The sequence below is a fragment of the Hyperolius riggenbachi genome, chromosome 11, assembly GCF_040937935.1.
Source record: "Hyperolius riggenbachi isolate aHypRig1 chromosome 11, aHypRig1.pri, whole genome shotgun sequence".
Classification (NCBI taxonomy): domain Eukaryota; kingdom Metazoa; phylum Chordata; class Amphibia; order Anura; family Hyperoliidae; genus Hyperolius; species Hyperolius riggenbachi.
Window position 1 is genome coordinate 189817241 of NC_090656.1, and position 23839 is coordinate 189841079.

At 47.0% G+C, this 23839-nt stretch overlaps 1 protein-coding gene across 3 annotated transcripts in view; it reads left to right on the plus strand.

Annotated features, from left to right (window-relative positions):
* Window positions 1-23839, plus strand: part of EIF1AD (eukaryotic translation initiation factor 1A domain containing) — a 30608-nt gene that overhangs the window by 1453 nt on the left and 5316 nt on the right. Inside the window, exons 2-6 of one of the 3 annotated variants that reach the window (XM_068260256.1) lie at window positions 1319-1445; window positions 4065-4252; window positions 10374-10482; window positions 16602-16710; window positions 17728-17778. In XM_068260256.1, coding sequence (XP_068116357.1) covers window positions 4166-4252; window positions 10374-10482; window positions 16602-16710; window positions 17728-17778 — 356 coding nt within the window. In that variant the 5' untranslated portion in view covers window positions 1319-1445; window positions 4065-4165. The remainder of the gene's footprint in view (window positions 1-1318; window positions 1446-4064; window positions 4253-10373; window positions 10483-16601; window positions 16711-17727; window positions 17779-23839) is intronic. The other 2 variants (XM_068260255.1, XM_068260257.1) reach the window with 2 other exon arrangements.

Below are 23839 nucleotides of genomic sequence, written 5' to 3' on the forward strand. Positions count from 1 at the left end.
TAATCGTAAAAGCACCTGTTTGGTCCTGTGAGTCTGCTAGGTCAGTGCACATAGGAGACGAGTAGGGAGAACAAGGCTGCTGACCTGACATACTGCACATGTACAGAGAAGTATGTCTGGGTCAAAAGGCACCACCTACTACCTGTGTCTAATTGCTCACCATCTACTACCTGTGAATTACACTCCGCCACCCGCCACATGACATCACTTGCATGACGCTCTGTCATCCCTCCCCCAGCATAGCTACAGTACACATCATTAGCTACACAACTAACAAACATCTGTACTGGCGGGCCCAGCAATACCGCCTAAGCGAATCAGATACCAATCCCTGATGGGTAACATCAATTACAGGTGTTTATGCACCTTAACCAGCACTAGTACTAGTCTATTTATATTCACACAGCGTCCTGTTTGCTATTAGAGTTTGCCTTATTCAGTTTTGAGTTTAATTGGGTCTCAAAGTGTATGGATAACAGGGAAGTCATGTATTGTGCATGAATATAGTGTAAGCGGGATACAGAGGTGCCAACAGGATAAAAGTATCTAAAATGTTTAAAATTTGAGGAAGCAGTGGTGGACTTGCCTCCACCAAGCAGACACAAATATTGGCAATGTATTAATCAAAGATATACGTTTATTTACATACTACAAAGGGAAATGCAACATGTTTCGTGGGTGTGGCCCCGCTTCTTCAGGCAATGGATAAGGAGTACAAACTGTGGGTAAGGGACAGTTGGCTTTGTAAGACTCGCATCTAGACCATAACAAGAGATAGTAATCATCGTTGCTGTCAATAACGAAGGTGCTAGGTACGTATACATTGGAAAATAATTTTAACATTTACTGATGGGGGAGGGGTGTCAACATAAGGGGGAGGGGGGATTTAGGGGAAGGAATAAAAGGGGGCAGGTAGAGGGATTGAGGCAAAGAAAGTGCGATCATTAGATTAAATCAATAGAGTGGCATGGGAAAAGCAGGAGTATATGGTGAATACAAAAAAATAAAACTGGTAAACCAGGTGTATTTTTTTGTTTACCATATACTCCTGCTTTTCCCATGCCGCTTTCTATTATTGAATGATTGCAGTTTCTTTGCCTCAATTCCTCTAGCTGCCCCCTCTTTTTCCTCCCCCCCCCCCCCCTCTTCTTCCCTTAATTCCCTTCCCCTCCCCCCTTATCTCCCCCCACCCCACTAAGGGTCAAAATGATTTTTCAATTTATAAGTACCTAGCACCTTGGTTATTGACACCAATGATGATTTCTCTTGTTATGATCTACATGCGAGTCTTACATAGCCAATTGTCTCTTACCCACAGCTTGTACTCCTTCTCTATTGCCTGAAGAAGCGGGGCCACAAAACGCATTGCATTTCCCTCTGGAGTATGTACATAAACGGACATCTTTGATTAATACATTGGCAATATTTGTGTCTACTTAGAGGAGGTAAGTCCACCACTGCCATCTCCCATGTTTTTAACATTTTAGTTACTTTTACCCTGTTGGCGCCTCTGTACTCAGCTTACGCTATATTAGTCCACCTTTGCTGGAGGTGTGTCACCCCTTTTTTTCCTTATCTATGGAGAGCGACGACTTAATCCTGAGTGGGAACAGGTCTAATCTCCCCACCTGCTTATACATTTGTTGTTTGCAAGCAACCCTGCTTTGTGAGTATAACCTTATTACTCTAGCATTCTCATTAAATTACAAGTACATACTACACTATATCGGGCTCTTGGTGTCCCTATTCTGTGTATGAATATAGGTCAGCCAAGCTTTGTGGGGAATCACTAAGTCACTGAGTCATCCTGCAGAATCTGGGTTCAGCAAAGTGTGCCTGAAAACTACACCTCAAGCAAATTCTAATGTCTTTCATACTTGTATCATATTCTTATAAGGAAATATGAAACAAAAATTTGAGAAAATATTGGGTCCACCTAAACTCTGTTTAGACAATAATTTTGGATCTGTCCAGTTACCACCACTCTGCCAGCAGCGGCAGCAGTTACCACCCCTCTGCCAGCAGCGGCAGCAGTTACCACCCCTCTGCCAGCAGCGGCAGGAGCTACCACCACTCTGCCAGCAGCAGGAGCTACCACCACTCTGCCGGCGGCAGGAGCTACCACCACTCTGCCGGCGGCAGGAGCTACCACCACTCTGCCGGCGGCAGGAGCTACCACCACTCTGCCGGCGGCAGGAGCTACCACCACTCTGCCGGCGGCAGGAGCTACCACCACTCTGCCGGCGGCAGGAGCTACCACCACTCTGCCGGCGGCAGGAGCTACCACCACTCTGCCGGCGGCAGGAGCTACCACCACTCTGCCGGCGGCAGGAGCTACCACCACTCTGCCGGCGGCAGGAGCTACCACCACTCTGCCGGCGGCAGGAGCTACCACCACTTTGCCGGCGGCAGGAGCTACCACCACTCTGGCGGCGGCAGGAGCTACCACCACTCTGGCGGCGGCAGGAGCTACCACCACTCTGGCGGCGGCAGCAGCAGTTAGCACCACTCTGGCGGCGGCAGCAGCAGTTAGCACCACTCTGGCGGCGGCAGCAGCAGTTAGCACCACTCTGGCGGCGGCAGCAGCAGTTAGCACCACTCTGGCGGCGGCAGCAGCAGTTAGCACCACTCTGGCGGCGGCGGCAGCAGCAGTTAGCACCACTCTGGCGGCGGCGGCAGCAGCAGTTAGCACCACTCTGGCGGCGGCAGCAGCAGTTAGCACCACTCTGGCGGCGGCAGCAGCAGTTAGCACCACTCTGGCGGCGGCAGCAGCAGTTAGCACCACTCTGCCGGCAGCAGCAGCAGTTAGCACCACTCTGCCGGTAGCAGCAGCAGTTAGCACCACTCTGCCGGTAGCAGCAGCAGTTAGCACCACTCTGCCGGTAGCAGCAGCAGTTAGCACCACTCTGCCGGTAGCAGCAGCAGTTAGCACCACTCTGCCGGTAGCAGCAGCAGTTTCCAGCTGTCTGGCAGCAGCAGGAGTTACCACCACTCTGGCAGCAGCAGCAAGAACCACCGATTATCAACAGCCAATACCATGCCAGCAGTAGTAGTCCTTGATTAACAGCCACCACTATACAGCAGCAGTCCCAGCCACTCACTAGCAGCCGTTGCTATGTCACTAGAAGCTGCCACTATACCACCAGTAGTAATAGCCACTCACTAGCAGCTGTAGAAAGGTAAGATAAACTGGGTGTATTTAGTCTGGAGAAAAGACACCTAAAGGTGCGTACACACACGTCACTACCGAATGCAACGACTGGTCTGCTGGACCCTCCCGCTGGGCGGTCTTTAGCCAACAGTATGCGCGTGTGTACGCGCTGTCGGCGGACTGATAAGGCTGTTTCTGAATGATCCGCTCAGCGGACCGTTCAGAGACAGCCTTATCAGTCCACCGACAGTGCGTACACACGCGCATACTGGTAGTGCGTGTGTACACACGGTTTACATATGATCTAATTAACGTATAAATACATCTGAGGGCAATATAAAAGCTTGGCGGATGAGCTTTTTGTCCCTAGGCTTTCACAAAGGACTAGAGGACATGCTCTGCGCATGGAGGAAAAACGTTTTAGACATTTATTTAGGAATTAGTTCTTTACAGTAAGAGTGATTAAGATGTGGAATGCATTGCCACGGGAAGTATTTATATCTGCAAATTCTGTATCTGCATTTAAAGGGAGCTTAGATGCTTTCCTTGCGTTAAAAGACATCCATGGCTACAATTACTAGCGAATGCCCAGTGGATTGCCATCTGGAGTCGGGAAGGATTTTTTTCCCTTTTTGGGGCTAATTGGACCATGCCTTGTAAGGGTTTTTTGCCTTCCTCTGGGTCAACAGGGATATGTGAGGGAGTAGGCTGGAGTTGTGCAAGAGGATGCCTTGGGAGCGATCAGGCCAGAGGAGGCAGGAGGAAACCCCAGGTGTGTATATTTTATTGCTAATTCCCCATCTCCGGTTCCCTTGAAACACAATTGTAGCTGGGTCTGCATGCATACTACATGCAAATTGGTGAACTTGGTTGAGTGCAGATTGTCTGAGTAATAAATCTTCTTTTGCTTTAGGTTGAGCCTGTTGGAGTTTTGAAGACTGCCTCTTTTTTTTACATGCCAAGAAAACACTGTGAGCATCTTCATATTGCTATCTTTGCTTCTAAATATAAAAAATGTCAAAAGCAACCAAGAGAAAACATGTGGTGAAAGAGGTCCTGCTTGATTATGTGCGGCCTACAGAGAACCAGCAGATTGTAAAGGTTAGTGTGCTTTGTTTCTCTACCGTATTGCTCTGTAGTTTTCAGGGGATTCCGGCCTTGGTTCATTTATGATGAGGTATGCAGATGAAAAGAGAGGATTTGGCCATGTGCAAGGATGTGTCCTAAAAAGACAATGCCATGACACTGCCAAAAACTGTGGTCTGGGACAGTAGTGAATTCAGGTAAGGAAGGGTTATTCCTCAAAGGTGTGTGTGATATTCATATCCATCAGTAGAGAACTCTCTTTGAATGCATTTCCATACTCTAACAAATTGATTCAGAATAGTGTTATTTTATCTTCTTGGAGGAAGATGGGTGGAGAGGACTTCTAATACTAGGCATTCCTTCTGGGGATCAGGAACGTGCCCTATAGTTTCCATGTTCACAGCACATGGAACCACCAGAACATCTATTTTTAATAGATTCCAGCATGGAATCTACTGAAAATCGATTGAACTGTTCAATGTCATGCAGCGCTGTGGCCTTTTCGTGGCAACCGCTATCACTGCCACACGCCGGGATCCTCCTGACATCTACTCTGCCTTCTCTATGACTTATGTCTTACATTGATAGACACGGCCAGGAGCCAATGAAATCGGCTACTGACCAGATTGGGGACACCGTACACGGGGAACTCAGATACGGGGACATCAGATTGGGGACACCGTACACGGGGAACTCAGATACGGGGACACACCGGACAAGGGGACATCCGATTGGGGACATCGGACACAGGGGGAACTCAGATGCGGGGACACACCGGACATGGGGACATCAGATGCAGGCACATCAGACGCAAGGACAAGGGAAACGGGGCAATTTACACAGGGGGACGTGGGACACTGCACACATGGGTGGGAAACCACGCACAGGGATGATGGTCACTGTCAGACACAGGGGGACAGAGGAAAAACATAGGCGCTGGTGGCACATTCGGACTATAAGACGCACTGACTCTTCTCCCCCCCCCCCCCACACACACACACACACACACACAATTTTGGGGGAGAAAAAGTGCGTCTTATAGCCGGAAAAATACGGTAATCCTTTTTTTTTTTTTTTTTTTTTTCCCTTGTATAGTTCGTTTTCTTTTGCTAACTCATGTTCAGTTATCTACAGTGGGATGCAAAAGTTTTTGCAACATTGTTAAAGGAGTTATCAGGCAAAGATTTTACATTATAAATGGCCTACCTGCCGCTGTTCAGTAGGCCAATCTCAGTTGGGTCGCATGTTTCCCCCCCCCTCCGGGCTTCACCGGCTCCGCAATTCGGGCCGTTTGTATTTCGTGCCCCGGAAGTAGATAATGAAGAGTAATATGAAACTTCCCTGTTCCTGTGCTTGGAACGCAGGGGGAAGTTACTTTGCATTGCGTGCTTCCGTACAGTTCAGTACGGCTGCGCACGTGTAGTAGAGCGCCGGAGGAGGGTTTGAGCTTGAACGTCACTCGCAAGCCAAGCCCTCCGCTTCTGCCACCGCTCGTCAGGCACGCCTACTCCTCCTCCCAGCCCACTCCGACAGCTGCCGCCTTGCCTGTATGCTGGGAGCACGCATAAACGCAAAGCGGCGGCTGTCGGAGTGGACTGGGAGGAGTGGGCGTGCCTGACGGGCAGCGGCAGAAGCGGAGGGTTTGGCTTGCGAGTGACGTAGCAAGCTCAAACCCTCCTCCGGCAGTTCCAGTACGCGTGCGCAGCCGTACGTGAACATACGGCTGCACGCTTTAGAAGTCACTGCGCCAGCGTCCAGCAGCATATTGCGCCTGCGTTGCCACAGTAGTTCCGGGTCGCTGGGGAGCCCGAGGTCGGGTCCCCAACCGGGGCCTACAGAAGGAAAATGCTACATTTGGACGGAGAATGGAGGGCGCGATCCGGCCGCAAAAAAGGTTAGTTACACGCAAGCATGCGTGTTTTAAATTTATGAGATTGCCTGATGACTCCTTTTTAATCATCATGATTTTTCTGCATAAATCGTTGCGTGTTATGATAAAAAAATGTCAGTTGAATATATCATATAGGAGAGACGCACAGTGATATTTGAGAAGTGAAATGAAGTTTATTGCATTTACAGAAAGTGCACAATAATTGTTTAAATAAAATTAGGCAGGTGCATAAATTTGTCATTTTATTGATTCCAAAACCTTTAGAACTAATTATTGGAACTCTAATTGGCTTGGTAAGCTCAGTGACCCCTGACCTACATACACAAGTGAATCCAATTATAAGAAAGAGTATTTAAGGGGTGTGATTTGTAAGTTCCCCTCCTCCTTTAATTTTTTGAAGAGTAGTAACATGGGGTCTCAAAACAACTCTCAAGTGACCTGAAGACGATGATTGTTCACCATCATGGTTTAGGGGGAAGGACACAGAAAGTTTTCTCAGAGATTTCAGCTGTCTGTTTCCACAGTTAGGAACATATTGAGGAAATGGAAGACCACAGGCTCAGTTAAAGTTAAAGTGAACCAGAGACGAAGCATCCTCATGTATTTTACCATATATATCAGTGGGAACATTAGAGAAAACACCTACCCTGCTCTCTGTTTCATTATTTACTGTTCAGATTGCTTCTTATCAGCCCAGATAAAATCCCCGACTGAGCATTCAGTCTGGCTTTGCTATAATGACTCGGCTATAATGATTCCTGAGCAGAGCCACAAGGGGGCAGGCTTGGGCTTGAAAAAAAGCACAGAAGACAGACTCGGCTATAAAGATTCCTGAACAAAGCCAGACTGAATGCTCAGTCGGGGATTTTATCTGGGCTGATAAGAAGCAATCTGAACAGTAAATAATGAAACAGAGAGCAGGGTAGGTGTTTTCTCTAATGTTCCCACTGATATATATGGTAAAATACATGAGGATGCTTTGTCTCTGGTTCCCTTTAAGGCTCGAAGTGGCAGACCAAGAAAAATCTTGGATAGACAGCTGACTGACTGTTTTCACCATTCATCGCTTCTAACAGACCAGCAGCAAAGACTTACAACATCACCTTGCTGCAGATGGAGTCACTGTGCATCATTTAATTATTCAGCGCACTTTACACAAGGAGATGCTGTATGCGAGAGTGATGCAGAGGAAGCCTTTTCTCCGCCCACAGCACAAACAGAGGCACTTGAGGTATGATAAAGCACATTTGGACAAGCCAGCTTCATTTTGGAATAAGGTGCTGTGGACTGATGAAACTAAAATTGAGTTATTTAGGTATAACAAGGAGCGTTATGCATGGAGGAAAAACAACACAGCATTCCAAGTAAAACACCTGCTACCTACAGTAAAATATGGTGGTGGTTCCATCATGCTGTGGGGCTGTGTGGCCAGTGCAGGGACTGGGAATCTTGTCAAAGTTAAAGGGGAACTTCAGCCTAAACAAACATACTGTCATTAAGTTACATTAGTTATGTTAAATAGAATATATAGGCAATATCATTTTTTACCCACCCTGTTTTAAAAGAACAGGCAAATGTTTGTGATTCATGGGGGCTGCCATCTTTGTCATGGGGGCAGCCATCTTTTTGGTTGAAAGGAGGTGACAAGGAGCATAAGACACAGTTCCAAGTGTCCTTTGTCCTGATAACCCCTCCCAGCTGCACACACTAGGCTTCAAATGTCAAATTCAAAATGTAAAAAATAAAAATTGCACCAAAACAGCAGAACGAGGACAACAACATCAGAAATCCCATCATGCTTTGCACAGCATCAGAGGAAAAATGCCCGGGCAGTTTTCTTCTGTGCAGCTAAAAATGAGGCTTGTATAAGAGAAACAAAGTTCTGATGCTGTGAAACTGTTAAAGAAACACCAGGCCTTTTCAGTGCTGCTGAGTCGATTTTTAGTCTGGATGTTCACTTTAAGGGATGCATGGATTGCACTCAGTATCAGCAGATTCTGGAGACCAATGTCCAGGAAACCGTGACTAAGCTGAAGCTGCGCTGGGACTAGATCTTTCAGTAAGACAATAACCCTAAACACTGCTCAAAATCCACTAAGACATTCATGCAGAGGAACAAGTACAACGTTCTGGAATGGCCATCTCAGTCCCCAGACCTGAATATAACTGAAAATCTGTGGTGTGAGTTAAAGAGAGCTGTCCATGCTCGGAAGCCATCAAACCTGAATGAACTAGAGAGGTTTTGTAAAGAGGAATGGTCCAGAATACCTTCAACCAGAATCCGGACTCTCATTGGAGCCTACAGGAAGCGTTTAGAGGCTGTAATTTCTGCAAAAGGACGATTTACTAAATATTGATTTCATTTCTTTTTTGTGGTGCCCAAATTTTTGCACTGGCCTAATGTTGTTTAAACAATTATGACATACTTTCTGTAAATCTAATAAACTTCATTTCACTTCTCAAATATCACTGTGTGCGACTCCTATATGATATATTTAACTGACATTTTTTATCGTAGCAACCAACGATTTATACAGGAAAATCATGATGATTAACAAAGTTGCCCAAACTTTCGCATCCCACTGTATCTACAGCTACCAACATTGCGGCCCCTTGCACACTGGACCTGCTGTGCCGCACCTCGGTTATGTTCCCCGCTGCAGCCGATCACAAGGGCCATAAAAATCTATGGAGACTTGCCCAGTTCACACAGTGTGCCGGAAGTATCCAAATCGTTGCAAAGGCTACAGTGCATTACCGCATGATCCGTATGGGCGAAGCAGGCAGTGGGCACGACGTGAGTGCAGTGTATTCGTGGACTAATACAAATCCCAGCGAAAGGGAGTACGTCTCTAGCCGGGGGGATTAGGAGGGCCAAGCCGATGACCCTGTCATCGCACCATGGCGCATGGTCATATGAAGCATCTGCGGTGCAATCGTTAAAATCTAGTGCCCATCCGGCCTGAGGCAGGTAGGCTACTAGCGATGCTGGTATGCCTCTTATATACTTAGCTCTAATATAGGAGTCAGTGACTGCACACTGTGCTAGTGTGATGTCCTGACTCCAGCCCCTGTATAAGACATTACCGGTACCCTGTCATACGATGGGCTGCTTTCTTTGTTTGGTTTCAGTTCTGTTTTATTTAGAGGAAGTGCTTGAAAAGATTTACCAAGCCAAACACTGATTCATTCCTCCTTACATTAGACTTGGCTCCACAGCTCTCATCTAGGTTTCTGATAAATGAGCAGAAGTGCTATTGGTGCCAGGGAGCACCCTTGGGAGCTGTATTTTTTTTGTTATAGAAGAATAAATATTTGCTGACAGGGAGGAAGCAGAAGTGACAAAGATGTGTACAAGGGAACGGGCATTCTCTGAGGATCAGCTAATCTACAGTCTGTATTGTACACCACTGCTGTGCCTGTGGTGTGATATGTGCTCGAGACACATACATATCCCTGGTAAGATGCACCTTAATGGATGTCGCCTGTCGGAGATTAGGACCGGATTGCCTTGGGAGACATTGTTGGCCCGGGCTATACAGAAGCGAGTCAGCTGTATAACTGAAAACGTGCTGTGTTGCTATGCAGGGAGGCGGAGGGACAACAGAGCAGCACGTGTGATGTCACATGGTGGGCGGGGGAGGGGCTTAGACAATGGCATCAGCCATTGTGGGGGATGAGTTGATCTGCCGGGCAGATCTCTTGCAGGTCGGTGTTTGCGAGCCATTGCGCGCACACACACACCTGATTATCGGCTGGGGGGGTAGTTATCTGGGTGCCTCAGCTGACTTAAGTGGAGTGTGTGTACGAGCCTGTAGTTGTTCCTAGGGATACTGGACCTTCAGTTTTAGTCAGCTGAATGTCCCATACTGTCCACTGATAACAGCAGACAAATGATAAAGCTGCTTTCTCCTGTAAAGGTGGCCATATACGTAAAGATTGGCCCCCAATGTGGCAAACCAATCCACCCCTCTCTGTTCTGAATGTGTACAGAGAGCATGAAGACCTGCAGTGTTGTGCTGTTCATTGCGGTGCAACGCTATGGGCCATCAATCTAATGCCAGTCCTCCCCCACCTCTGATCGATATTTTCCATCTATCATGTATCCATGAAATCCATAGCATGATGTGCTATAGATTTCCTCCTCTCGATGTGATTGAATGTAGCAGGAAAATCAATGTGTATATGGCCTGCATAACTATCAATGTTTACTGACCCCTTACTGATCTCCCTTTTTATTGATAGGTTTTAGGTTGTCCTGGAAACAATCTTCATGAAGTGGAGACCGCAGAGGGTGAGAAGTTTCTAGCCAGCATGCCCACTAAATTCAGGAAGAACATTTGGATTAAAAGAGGTAATGAACAATTAGAGCTGCCTTATGCCTTTTGTGTTTATTCTCTGGGACACGGTCTGCTGATTCCATATTGGAGGGTTGGTACACAGCTTGGAGGATTGCTCTGCCTTTTGGAGTTACACAAGCTATACACACAACCTTACAATGTGGGCTGTTTCTGGCTGGTAAGCCTTATCTCCTTTATATGGTGATCACATGTTTATGGCCTGGGGATATCACACAGTGAAGCAGATGTATGTTGAATCATCCTACGACCGATGAGACCTGCGCTGATTTATTTATATTTTCTACTTTAACTTTGGACATACTTTAATACTAGCAGCAGTTACTTATTATTATTATTATTATTATTTAGTATTTACTGTATTTTTTGGACTATTAAGACGCACCTAGGGTTAGAGGACAAAACCCAGGGGGCAAAATTATACCAAACCTGGTGCATCCATGGTGAAGGGCATCTTGTGGATTATGCCCCCTTTTTACCTCATGCCCCCCCTTGTATCTCTTGTCTCCCTGCATCCTCCTCTGTCCCCCTTGTGTCCTCCTCTATGCCCCTTTGTGTCCTCAGTTTGTCCCCCTGTGTCCTCCTCTGCATGGGCACAGTACAGGGAGTCCCCGACATTGTGGCGGGTTGGAGGTTCGTATTGGCAGGCATTCACAAGTCAGGAACTCCCTGCATTTGGACTATAAGACGCAGTGATTTATTTTTTTTTTTTGGGGGGGGGGGGGTACTTCAATAGAATAGGGAGCACTAGAGGGGTGTGACACAATCAAACACTACAGGTCCTTCTCAAAAAAATTAGCATATTGTGATAACGTTCATTATTTTCTGTAATGTACTGATAAACATTAGACTTTCATATATTTTAGATTCATTACACACAACTGAAGTAGTTCAAGGCTTTTATTGCTTTAATATTGATGATTTTGGCATACAGCTCATGAAAACCCAAAATTCCTATCTAAAAAAATTAGCATATCATGAAAAGGTTCTCTAAACGAGCTATTAACCTAATCATCTGAATCAACTAATTAACTCTAAACACCTGCAAAAGATGCCTGAGGCTTATAAAAACTCCCAGCCTAGTTCATTACTCAAAACCACAATCATGGGTAAGACTGCCGACCTGACTGCTGTCCAGAAGGCCATCATTGACACCCTCAACCAAGAGGGTAAGACACAGAAAGAAATTTCTGAACGAATAGGCTGTTCTCAGAGTGCTGTATTAAGGCACCTCAGTGGGAGTCTGTGGGAAGGGAAAAGTGTGGCAGAAAACGCTGCACAATGAGAAGAGGTGACCGGATCCTGAGGAAGATTGTGGAGAAGGACCGATTCCAGACCTTGGGGGACCTGCAGAAGCAGTGGACTGAGTCTGGAGTAGAAACATCCAGAGCCACCGTGTACAGGCGTGTGCAGGAAATGGGCTACAAGTGCCGCATTCCCCAGGTCAAGCCACTTTTGAACAGAAACAGCAGCAGAAGCGCCTGACCTGGGCTACAGAGAAGCAGCACTGGACTGTTGCTCAGTGGTCCAAAGTACTTTTTACGGATGAAAGCAACTTTTGCATGTCATTCGGAAATCAAGGGCCAGAGTCTGGAGGAAGACTGGGGAGAGGGAAATGCCAAAATGCCTGAAGTCCAGTGTCAAGTACCCACAGTCAGTGATAGTCTGGGGTGCCATGTCAGCTGCTGGTGTTGGTCCACTGTGTTTTATCAAGGGCAGGGTCAATGCAGCTAGCTATCAGGAGATTTTGGAGCACTTCATGCTTCCATCTGCTGAAAAGCTTTATGGAGATGAAGATTTCATTTTTCAGCACAACCTGGCACCTGCTCACAATGCCAAAAACCACTGGTAAATGGTTTACTGACCATGGTATTACTGTGCTCAATTGGCCTGCCAACTCTCCTGACCTGAACCCCATAGAGAATCTGTGGGATATTGTGAAGAGAAAGGTGAGAGACCCAACACTCTTTATGAGCTTAAAGGGAAGGTTCAGGGACTAGCTAAAAAAAATAAAAATCCATTTCCACTTACCTGGGGCTTCCTCCAGCCCGTGGCAGGCAGGAGGTGCCCTCGGCGCCGCTCCGCAGGCTCCCGGCAGCCAGGTCGGGCCTCTTCTGCGCTCCATGGTGCGTTCCACGCCGGCGCGCTGACGTCATCGGACGTCCTCCGGGTTGTACTGCGCAGGCTCAGAACTACTCGCAGAACTACTCGCAAGTGTGTGTTGCATGACTAGCAACCACAGCATGAAGGCGGGTGAGGAAATCCCGTCCTCACTCAGGTGCTTTATGTCGTCCAGTATGTGGATTGCTCTCCAGAAAAAAGCAATAGTTCAGAAGTGAACACTAGACTAACTTCCCAAAACAGCGGGCGGCTGTGACCTAACAACTGGGAGGGAGAAGGCACCCCAAAAATAGGTGATAGTGGATGACCAGTATATCTATATTATGTGACTAAAAATGGCTTACCTCTAAAAGGGGCAATTCCAATTTCAAACAAAATATGTTATATTCATCATAAACATTGTTTATATTATCTGATTAAGCTTTTTGTTTGAAATTGGAATGGCCCCTTCTTTTAAAGGTAAGCCATTTTTATTGTTTTTTATTATTGTTAGCAAAATAATATAGATATACTGTACCTGTCACCCACTACCACCTATTTTTGGGGCAACTTCTCCCTCCCATCTGTTAGATTGTGTAGATAAGCTTTCATACTACATGGAAGTGGTAAAATTGTTCAATCATTGTCCAATCAAAATTGGATGTGTGTACCTGGCTTAACCACTTAAGGGCCACAGGCTTTACCCCACGTAGTGATCAGGCTATTTTTTACAAATTAGGGCTCTACAGCTTTAATGGCTTTTATGGCGAGCCATACAAACAAGCACACAAATTAATCTCCCCCCCCCCCCTCTCTTCTGCCCACCAACAGAGCTTTCTGTTGGTGGGCTCTGGTTGCTGTACTGGGTTGTTTATTTATCTTATTCGTTTTTTGTTCAGTTTTTTTAAATGTATTTTTTAATTTGTATTGCGGGTGGTTTCTGTCTCACTGACACGTTGCATTGCAGCAGACAATATAATTGCATAAGAAATGTGATTATATTGTTATTATACAGTCACTCCTCCGCACGAGTGGCACAGTGGATTTAGTTATAAGTATAACACGAGGCATGCTGCGTGCTACAAGCCGTTGTAGTTACGGTGTAAGCAGACTTGTTTGTAGTGCATGCTTCACTGTATGCATCGCATCACATGCAGGACACACGATGTAACTTCCTCTCTGCTGTATTGCGATATTGTTTTTCCAGGATGTGCAACACCCCAGTGTGAAACTAACCTTCATTTAGATGTATACAGTATAAATTAAGGGCACATTCACGTTGGAAGCACAGAAAACATGCTTGCATTGACAGGAGTTGCTTGGTGCTGAAGGGCACTTATTAAACACTTAAGTACCAGAAGTCTCTGGCCCCTTAAAGGACTTACGAGCTGAAATGAAAAAAAAAAGTTAATTACCTTAAGCAGGCCATACACTGGCTCGATTCACGGCCGTTTCGACAGCAGATCCGATCCTGGGATCGGATCTGCTGCCAATCGCTTGCGCTAAACGCACCCGCCGATCCGATTCCCTCCCGAAATCGGATCGGACCGTCGATCGCGCCGTGCGGGAAATTACCCTCGATCGCCCGGCGGTAGGAGCGCGTCGCTTGCGGCGTACGATTCGGGCCCGATCCGAGCATGTATACATTACCTGAAGCTGGCTCCGGGGTCCTCTTCTCCTCGCTGCACCGCATTTCCGCATCTCCCAGTGTACGCTTATACTTCCTGTGTCACTCCGGTGACCAGGAAGTTGAAATAGAGGGCGCTCTATTTGAACTTCCTGGTCACGGAGTAACACAGGAAGCGCCGGGATGGAGCAAGAACAGCAGTGCGGTGCAGTGCAGAGAAGACGCCCGGGAGCCAGCCTCAGGTAATGTATACGGGGGGGGGGGACAGGCGGCAGGAGCAGCTGAACAGATTGTGATCGGTTTCAGGCTGAAATCGATTCACAATCTGTTTGCAGTAAAGGCAGCCATACGATCCCTATCTGATCAGATTCGATCAGATAGGGATCTGTCAGCTGGTCGATCTAATGGCACATCGACCAGTGTATGGCCACCTTTAGTGCACTATTAGAGCTCTGTGTAGACGATCTGTGCCTCCCTTGTACTTTCCAGACCCTCTGTTATCTAAATCCTCTTATCATTACAGGCCCCGACCCAGCCCAGGGTCGCCTTATCTCTGTGCACTACAATTGCTGCTTTAAAATCCCTCTGCCTGCTTAGCTGAGTTAGCTCAAAGCGACGTTGCTGCGTAGGATCGCAGCCCATCGTCACTCCGTACACTGAGTCATAAATCATGTGGGCGGTCATGTGGTGACGCCCACATGATTTATGACTCAGTGTACGGAGTGACGATGGGCTGCAATCCTAAGCAGCAACGTTGCTTTGAGCTAAGCAGGCAGAGGGATTTTAAAGCGGCAATTGTAGTGCCCAGAGATAAGGCGACCCTGGGCTGGGTCGGGGCCTGTAATGATAAGAGGATTAAGATAACAGAGGGTCTGGAAAGTACAAGGGAGGCACAGAGCTCTAATAGTGCACTAAGGTAATTAACTTTTTTTTTTTATTTCAGCTCGTAAGTCCTTTAGGGCCCTTTTCCACTAGCGCGTTTGCGCTAGCTGAATCGCAAAACCGCAAACCGCTAGCGATTTTACAATCGCTACGGTTTGCTTTTTAACATAGGAATCGCGGTAGGTCATTTCCACTACCGCGATTCGTTTTTTACTTGATCGCGATCGCGCCGCGGAGCGACTTTTGCCGCGATTTTGGTATGCAGTGCATAGCATAGCAAAATTGCGGCCGCAAACGTCGGGAAAACGGCGGAATTGCGATTCAGCAATCGCTAGCGTTCAGCGCGAACGCTAGTGACTGCTAGTGGAAAAGGGCCCTTAAGGACACAGGACTCATTGACTTCACGCTGCATAGACCCATCTCTCTTGTTATTCACACCGCTCTCCTGTCGCTGCAGAGCTCTGGGAGCCCGTCAGGAGGCGACTTCATTGGCTCCTGACCCTGTGATCACTGTGAGCCAATCACAGCCGATCACAGGGTCAAGAGCCAATGAAATCTGCTCCTGACCGGCTCGTTGAACTCTGCTGTCATACTGACAGCAGAGCGAGTGGGCTGCAGCGACAGGAAAGCAGCAGTAGTGTGCGGTGCTCTAATTGAAATCTAAGCCCTGGCAGGGATAACAGGTCCTAAACGGGGCATGGATGTTAATTACCGTGGTATTGAAGCGGTTAATGATGTCATTGGTGCTGACAGTATATTTCCCATTGACCCCTATGAAGGTGATATCACTATTTGGCACCACAAAATGCTGCTCAGGGTTTTCACAAATCCAACCAGTGACAGGCTTGTAGTATGAAGTGTCCTCAGTGGGAACAGTGGACTTTGTACAATCCTAAGATTTCATTTTTTTGTGTCACTGAGGGCCGGTGCACACCAAAAACCGCTAGCAGATCCGCAAAATCCTAGCAGATTTTGAAACGCTTTTTTTTTATTTTTCTAGGGCGTTTTGCGGATTGCTGCTGCGGTTTTCAGTATAGTAGATTTCATATATTGTTACAGTAAAGCTGTTACTGAACAGCTTCTGTAACAAAAACGCAGGCAAAACCGCTCTGAACAGGCGTTTTTCAGAGCGGTTTGCGTTTTTCCTATACTTAACATTGAGGCAGAAACGCATCCGAAATCCAAAAAATGCCTCACCCAGGCATTTTTTCGTTTCTGCAAAATGCCTCCCACTCTGGAGTGCACCACCCCATTGAGATACATTGACCAAGCGGATCCGCAGCCGCAAGCGGCTGCAGAAACGCTGAAAAAGCCGCTCGGTGTGCACCAGCCCTGAATGCCAATAATCCCTTGCAGTGTAAGGACAGGCATGTGTGTTCTGTACCTTTCCTGTGGATCTGTCAGATATTTTGAAAGCCCATGGAGTGAGTAATGCTTGGAGAATTGATTGCTTTAGCTCATTACTTTGTAACCACATAATCTTCACACTGTATTTTTCTCTCATAGGTGATTTTGTCATTGTTGATCCCATTATTGAAGGCGAAAAGGTGAAAGCGGAGATCGCCTTCATCATCTATAAAGATCATCAACGGCTTTTACAGAAAGAAGGGCTCTGGTAACATTATTATCTTGTATAATCACTGGAGGCGGCATTGAACCTTATGCTAAAGATCTTATTATGTATGATCAGCGCAGAGTCCAAAAACAGAAGACGAGTCTTCAACAAAGAATAAGAGAAGGCAAATCTCCACCACAATAAATATTGGGGTCACAGCACAGCTCTGCATTCATGGATACCCCCCCAAAAAGGAAAGAGGCTTACCAGCTGGTGACAACCCACATTATAAGATTGTATCAACGATTTGGTAGGACATCAGGAAGCAACGGTCTGTCCAGGATCCACCATAAAAACAGTGCCGCCTTTATACTGTCCTTTACTGCTGACCCATACACGTGTGCAACTTTCTCGGGGTTCCCATTGCATGGGCCCCGTATGTAAGTTTTGTTTTAATGCTGTTTTTACTAAGAAAGCGCTATAGTAAACGGTTTACACTTAGAGTTGCCGTTTGTTTGTTTTTTATGATGTTTACTGATATCCATTCGTGAGAGGAATCATTGCTGAATTGGTGGATCCTGGACAGACTGTTGCCTCCTGATGTCCTACCAAATCGTTGATACAACCTTATAATGTGGGTCGTCACCAGCTGGTAAGCCTCTTTCCTTTTTTTGAGTATCCATGATTGCAGAGCTGTGCTGTGACCCCAATATTTATTGTGGTGGAGATTTGCCTTCTCTTATTCTTTGTTGAAGACTCGTCTTCTGTTTTTGGACTCTGCGCTGATCATATATAATTTACCTGTTTGTGAACTCTGGACATTGTTCTTCTCTCAGCAGCGGCCGCTTTGTTTCCTTGGCGCTGATACTCCTATGCAACTGGTATTATTTTAAAAGGAAAAATACATATCATTCTCAGCTTAGGTTCCCTTTAAAAGGAAATAATTATGGCAGCCTCCGCATAACTCACTACAGTTGTCCTTTAAGCTGCAGATCTTACATGTTTTTTTTTTTTTGGTTTTTTTTTAATGTGTCTGCTTTCACTCTTATGTATATATTTTTTATTCTTTTATATCAGGCCAGCAGTGTTCATAAAAGAGATAGAAAATGTTACTAAGGAAAAGGCCTGGTAAGACATTATTATTATTATTATTATTATTATTATATATGCATACAAACTTGAAGTGAACCAGTCACCAATTTACAGTGGAACTGCAGTCTCTGCGGTGTCTAGACTGAATGCCCTTACTCTTTATATACCATAAAATGTGTCCGTTCAAGTTGTGTGACAGTTATTTGGAAGTGAGAATGCCTCAATTTCCTCTGGACTGTGGTCACATGATTATGCCTATAGAAAGCTGCTGACTGAGATGCATGCTGGGTGAGAAGTTGTCCTTCTGTTTATACTGGACTCCTCCCAGCACTCAGCAGCGTTTGGAGGCATAATCATGTGACCATGCTCCAGGGAAAGTGAAAAAAGAAAATCTGTTACTTTACCTACACCAAATGGTATTAAATCCAGCAACTGCATGGCTCACTAGGCAAGCTGGAAGTAAAATAAGGAGGTCAAGTAGGGATGATGGGCTAATCACTCCTCTGAGCACTACTGGAGTCAGAGGTGACACATGGATATGGGAGGGGGTAGTTCAGTGGAATAGGGGTTGCTTGAAGGTCCCAAGTGTTGCATGTCAGGAGTAGGCTCAGGGTGCAATATGGGCACAGGGAAATGAGCAGTTGAAGTCCTAGGAAGGCCGCTTGAGATCAGCAATAATATATATATATATATATATATATATATATATATATATATATATATATATATATATATATATATATATATATATATATATATATATATATATATATATATATATATATATATATATAATATATTTATATTTATGTTTCTCTGCCGACATGACTCAATCACTGATTTAAGGGTTAAGTAATACTGAAACTGACTTTTTTTCAACCACAATACAATTTTATATTAAATATTATAAGCAGTCATTTCTCCATAGTGCCCCTTTAAGGATGTTACTCTGGATTATCAAGAGAATGTATTTTCTATTTTCATTGTCTGTCCACTTTTGCTGTATGGCATTTCATTCCAGTGTACACTTTTCCCCCGAAGCTCTAAAGTAGTTTCTCTCTATGGCAACCCTAAGATTTGTAACCATATCATCTACTCTAGGGATTTTTTCCAACACCAGATCTCCGGGTGCCTCTTTCTTATTGTTCCCTATATATGGGAAATCTATGTTCATTATATTAAACTATGGTTATTTGAATATAAACAGTGTAGAGAAACAAAGTGGTGGACAAAGCCTATTTTATGGGCCAAGTGTGCTTAGAGCTCAAGTACATCTTGCTTTCCTCTATAAAGTATTTGCTGACAGGTCATGTGACACACAAAACAGACCTGACTATATTTTCCAGAATCCCTGCATTACAGTTAGTGTTGGGCGAACAGTGTTCGCCACTGTTCGGGTTCTGCAGAACATCACCCTGTTCGGGTGATGTTCGAAGTTATTTGGCCAAACTGTTCGGCCATATGGCCGAACTAAGAGAGCATGGCCGACCGTTACCCGAACGTTCGGCTAACGCTCTGATTGGCCGAACGGGTCACGTGGTTCGGACCCGAACGCGCTCTGATTGGCCGAACGGGTCACGTGGTTCGGGTAAATAAATACCCGATCCACGTCATTTCTCCGCCATTTGTCTGTGGGTTTAGCTTTGGGTAGGCAGGCAGGGTAGTTCTCTCTCCAGCCAGGCTAGCCAGGGTCCCCCGGTCATTGTGTCGCTGCTGGGAATAGTAGTACACCGCTCAGCCACACTATATAGCATTGTGTTTACTGCCACTCTGTGTGTCTGCTGGGAACAGTAGTACACCGCTCACCCTGTATAGCATTGTGCTCTGTGTCGCTGCTGGGAATAGTAGTACACCGCTCACCCACACTATATAGCATTGTTTACTGCCACTCTGTGTCTCTGCTGGGAACAGTAGTACACCGCTCACCCTGTATAGCATTGTGCTCTGTGTCGCTGCTGGGAATAGTAGTACACCGCTCAGCCACACTATATAGCATTGTGTTTATTGCCACTCTGTGTCTCTGCTGGGAACAGTAGTACATCGCTCACCCACCACTGTATAGCATTGTGCTCTGTGTCGCTGCTGGGAATAGTAGTACACCGCTCACCCGCCACTGTATAGCATTTCTGTACTGCCACTGTACTGCTGCCAGTCAGCGTGTACTTTTACGGATAAGTGAAATAAAGAAGAAATCCTGTGAAAGAGGGGGGGCAAGGGAAGAGGTGTTCCCCCTGACGGTTCACGTACAGGCCACAGTGGAGCACCGAAGAAAACCCACTCAATACCGCCCATGTTGTCCAGGAAATCAACCCTCACAAATCTTAAAGAACAGGACCAGATAATTAATTGGATGACCTCTCAAGCATCCAGCAGTGGGTTAAGCAGCACCAGCACATCACGCACGAGGTCCGAGTCCTCAGCCAGTTACAAGGAGCCAGTGGGGACAAAGCAGACACAACCGGCAGCGACACCACGCACACAACTGCCAAATAACCAGTCCGAAGAATTTCCTCAGGACACAATGGGGTATTCGCAGGAGCTATTCCCAGCCCAACAAACTTCCACCTTTCAAAGGTCAATGGAACTGCCAGAAATTTTGTGCCCGGATTCACAACCATTGACTGTGGGAAATGTACCGCGCACTGAAATGCAAGGCGAGTCCGAGGAGGACTCGGAAACCCAAATCCCAGAGCAAGTTGGGCAGGAAGGGTTTCAATTGCAGGAGGTCGGCCGAGAAGATCTTGAAGACGACGTTGGAGTGTGCTGCGCAGAGGTTGTTGTGGGGAGCTCTACTCCACGGCGGCGGCCCACAATCACATATGACGAGTTTGAGGAGATGGAAGAGGAGGAGGAGGGTATGGACAATGTTGACAGAGACCCAGATTTTGTATGTGAAGGAGAACATCGCCGTCGTAGCAGCAGCACAGATGAGTCTGTTGAAGAACCCACTGCTGCACGAGTTCGACTTGTGCCACAAGGTAGGCGGCGCGAAATTTCAGGCACCACAAGCGTGGTAGTTCACGTGAGACAAAAAAGAGGCGCAAACAGAAATCGCCAGCAAGGCAGGTGCTCCAAAGTCTGGCCTTTCTTTGAAGTCTGCAGTGAGGATGGTACCATGGTGATTTGCAAGGTGTGCAAGACCCGCCTGAGCAGGGGGAAACATATTAACAACCTCTCCACCACCAGCATTACCCGCCACATGGTATCCAAACATCCCACTCTGTGGCCGCAAGGACAGGGTACCAGCAGCAACACTGCCTCCCTTGGGGTCACCAGACTCACCACCAGACCCTCCTCAGCAGCAGCAGTAGCCCAGCCATTGCGTGGTTCACAACAACATTCACAAACCTCAGACGACGCTGACACTGTCACTTTCCGGAATAGTGCTCTTGAGGTCTCCCAGTCATCAAACACAACAACCAACAGCCGTTCAGTGTGCAGCCCTACGGTTCAGTTGTCTGTCTCGGAGATGCTTGAGCGCAAGAGGAAATTGCCAGCAAATGACCCCCGGGCCGTGGCACTAACAGCCAGCATAGCCAAGCTTCTGGCCTGCGAAATGCTGCCATATCGAGTGGTGGAGACAAACAGCTTCAAGGGCATGATGTCAGTGGCCATCCCACGTTACGTGGTTCCCAGCCGCTACCACTTTGCACGCTCTGCAGTGCCTGAGTTGCATGAGCACGTGGTCAGCAAAATAACCCGAAGCTTGAAGAATGCCGTTGCCTGCAAGGTTCACCTCACCACTAACACCTGGACGAGTGCGTTCGGCCAGGGTCGATACATCTCCCTTACCGCGCACTGGGTGAACCCTGTGGAGCCTGGCAGCGATTCCTCACCTGCTACGGCGCGGGTGTTGCCCACGCCGCAAACAGCTGCACCGCCGTCCCTCCCACTGGATAACAACAGCAGCACCTACCTCTCTGACTCCTTCTCCTCCAACGCATCTCAAAGCTGTACCTCATCCGGACACGCTAACCCAGCAGCAGTAGGATCGTGGAAGCAGTGCAGCACAGCTGTTGGCATGCGTCAGCAAGCGTTGCTGAAGCTGATCTGCCTTGGGGATAAGCAGCACACAGGGGAGGAAATTTGGAGGGGAATAAAGGAACAGACGGATTTGTGGCTGGCACCGCTGGACCTGAAACCGGGCATGGTTGTGTGTAATAATGGGAGTAATCTCATTCGCGCTTTAAGGTTGGCTAAGCTGACACACATCCCTTGCCTGGCGCACGTGATGAACCTAGTAGTTCTGCGGTTCCTGAGGACATACCCAGGCGTGGCTGATCTTCTGTTGAAGGTGCGACGAGTGGCCAAACATTGCAGAAATTCCAGTACTGCTTCGGGGGCACTCGCCAAGATGCAGGAGCGCTTCAATCTCCCCCACCATCGTTTGCTGTGTGATTTCCCTACGCGCTGGTATTCTACGCTGCACATGCTAGCCCGCTTTTGCGAGCAGAAGAGTGCAGTGGTCCAGTACATGACGGTGCAGTACCGAGGCGCATCCAGACAGCTGCCAAGCTTCTGTGGATCCGATTGGGCCAACATGTTGGACCTCTGCCAAGTCCTCCAAAATTTTGAGCAATCCACGTTGCTTGTGAGCAGTGACAACTCTTCAGTCAGCATTACCATACCACTGCTGTGTTTACTGAAGAAGTCAATGTGGAAAATCAAGGAAACAGCTGTCATGATGCAACTGGGGGAATCTGAAGGAGAAAACAATCAATCAATCAGCGTGATGGTACCAACATCAGGCCATCCGCCTCAGGAAACGCTGGCCCCAGCAGCTATGACGAAGAAGAGGAGGAGGAACAGCTGGAGTTGGAGCAGGAATTTCATGCCACCACTGATGAGGGCCAGAGCGGTGCACGTTGGACTTCCACAATTCAGCGAGAATGGTCAGCAGAAGCAGACCAGGAAGAAGGTGGCGACTATGATGCATCACAACAACTATCACAACGCTCACAAGAGGATGAGGAGGATTCTGGCAGGACTCTGGCACACATGGCTCAATTCATGCTAGACTGCATTGAACGCGACCCACGCATTGTGCGCATTCTGGACAACACCAATTACTGGGTTTATACCCTTCTGGATCCACGGTACAAACACAATGTTCCAAAACTGCTTGAAAAAAGAGTCAGACAGGTCAAAATGGAAGAATACCAGCAGGCCCTTGTGGAGACTTTTGAGAGGAGATTGACATCCTCCCCCTCCTCTAGCCAGTTGTACGCCGACAGACTGACTTCCGCAAACACAGGACGACCAGGAGGGCAGCAAACAACACAAGCCGCAGCTAGTGCCCCAAAGGGAATGGTATCGGCAGTGTGCTTGGAGTGGGAAAATTTTCTGACACTCATGCAGCAGCCCACAGAACAGCAAGCGTGCAGATCCACCTCCAACACCGATCGCCTGGAGAAGATGGTCAAGGACTACATGTCAGATGGCGTAGCTGTGTTGAACAATCCATCTGCACCCTTCAACTATTGGGTATCGAAGCTAGACACCTGGCACGAACTGGCAATGTACGCAATAGAGGTGCTGGCTTGCCCGGCAGCCAGCGTTATGTCGGAACGCTGTTTCAGTGCTGCCGGAGGCATCGTCACAGATCGGCGTATCCGCCTCTCCACAGAAAATGCAGACCGTCTGACTCAAATTAAAATGAATCAATCCTGGATTGGAAACGACTATGCTACACTCCTGGACCCCAACCAAGTAACATGAACAATGACCATCTGTGATGGGTTAGCGTTTCCGGGCCCTGTTTATTGAACCTCTTATCTTTATTACATTTATGACTGCATGGCGGCAAAAAGCATGCTATCCGCACGCTTCTTCTTGTCCTCATGCAAGGCCTGGGTTGTTGTGTCTCAAAGCGTGGCCTTCTCCTCCTGCGCCTCCTTCTGTTCCATCACGTGTGCTGCTGCTGGTGTAGCGTTGCCGGTCCCTGTTTATGGAACCTCTTATCTTTATTACATTTATGACTGCATGGCGGCAAAAAGCATGCTACCTGTGCAAAGAAAACCGACATTTCCTGCATTTAAAAGACAGTTTTCCCTTTGAAACTTTAAAATCGATTTTCTCAAAAACTATAAGCTCTTTT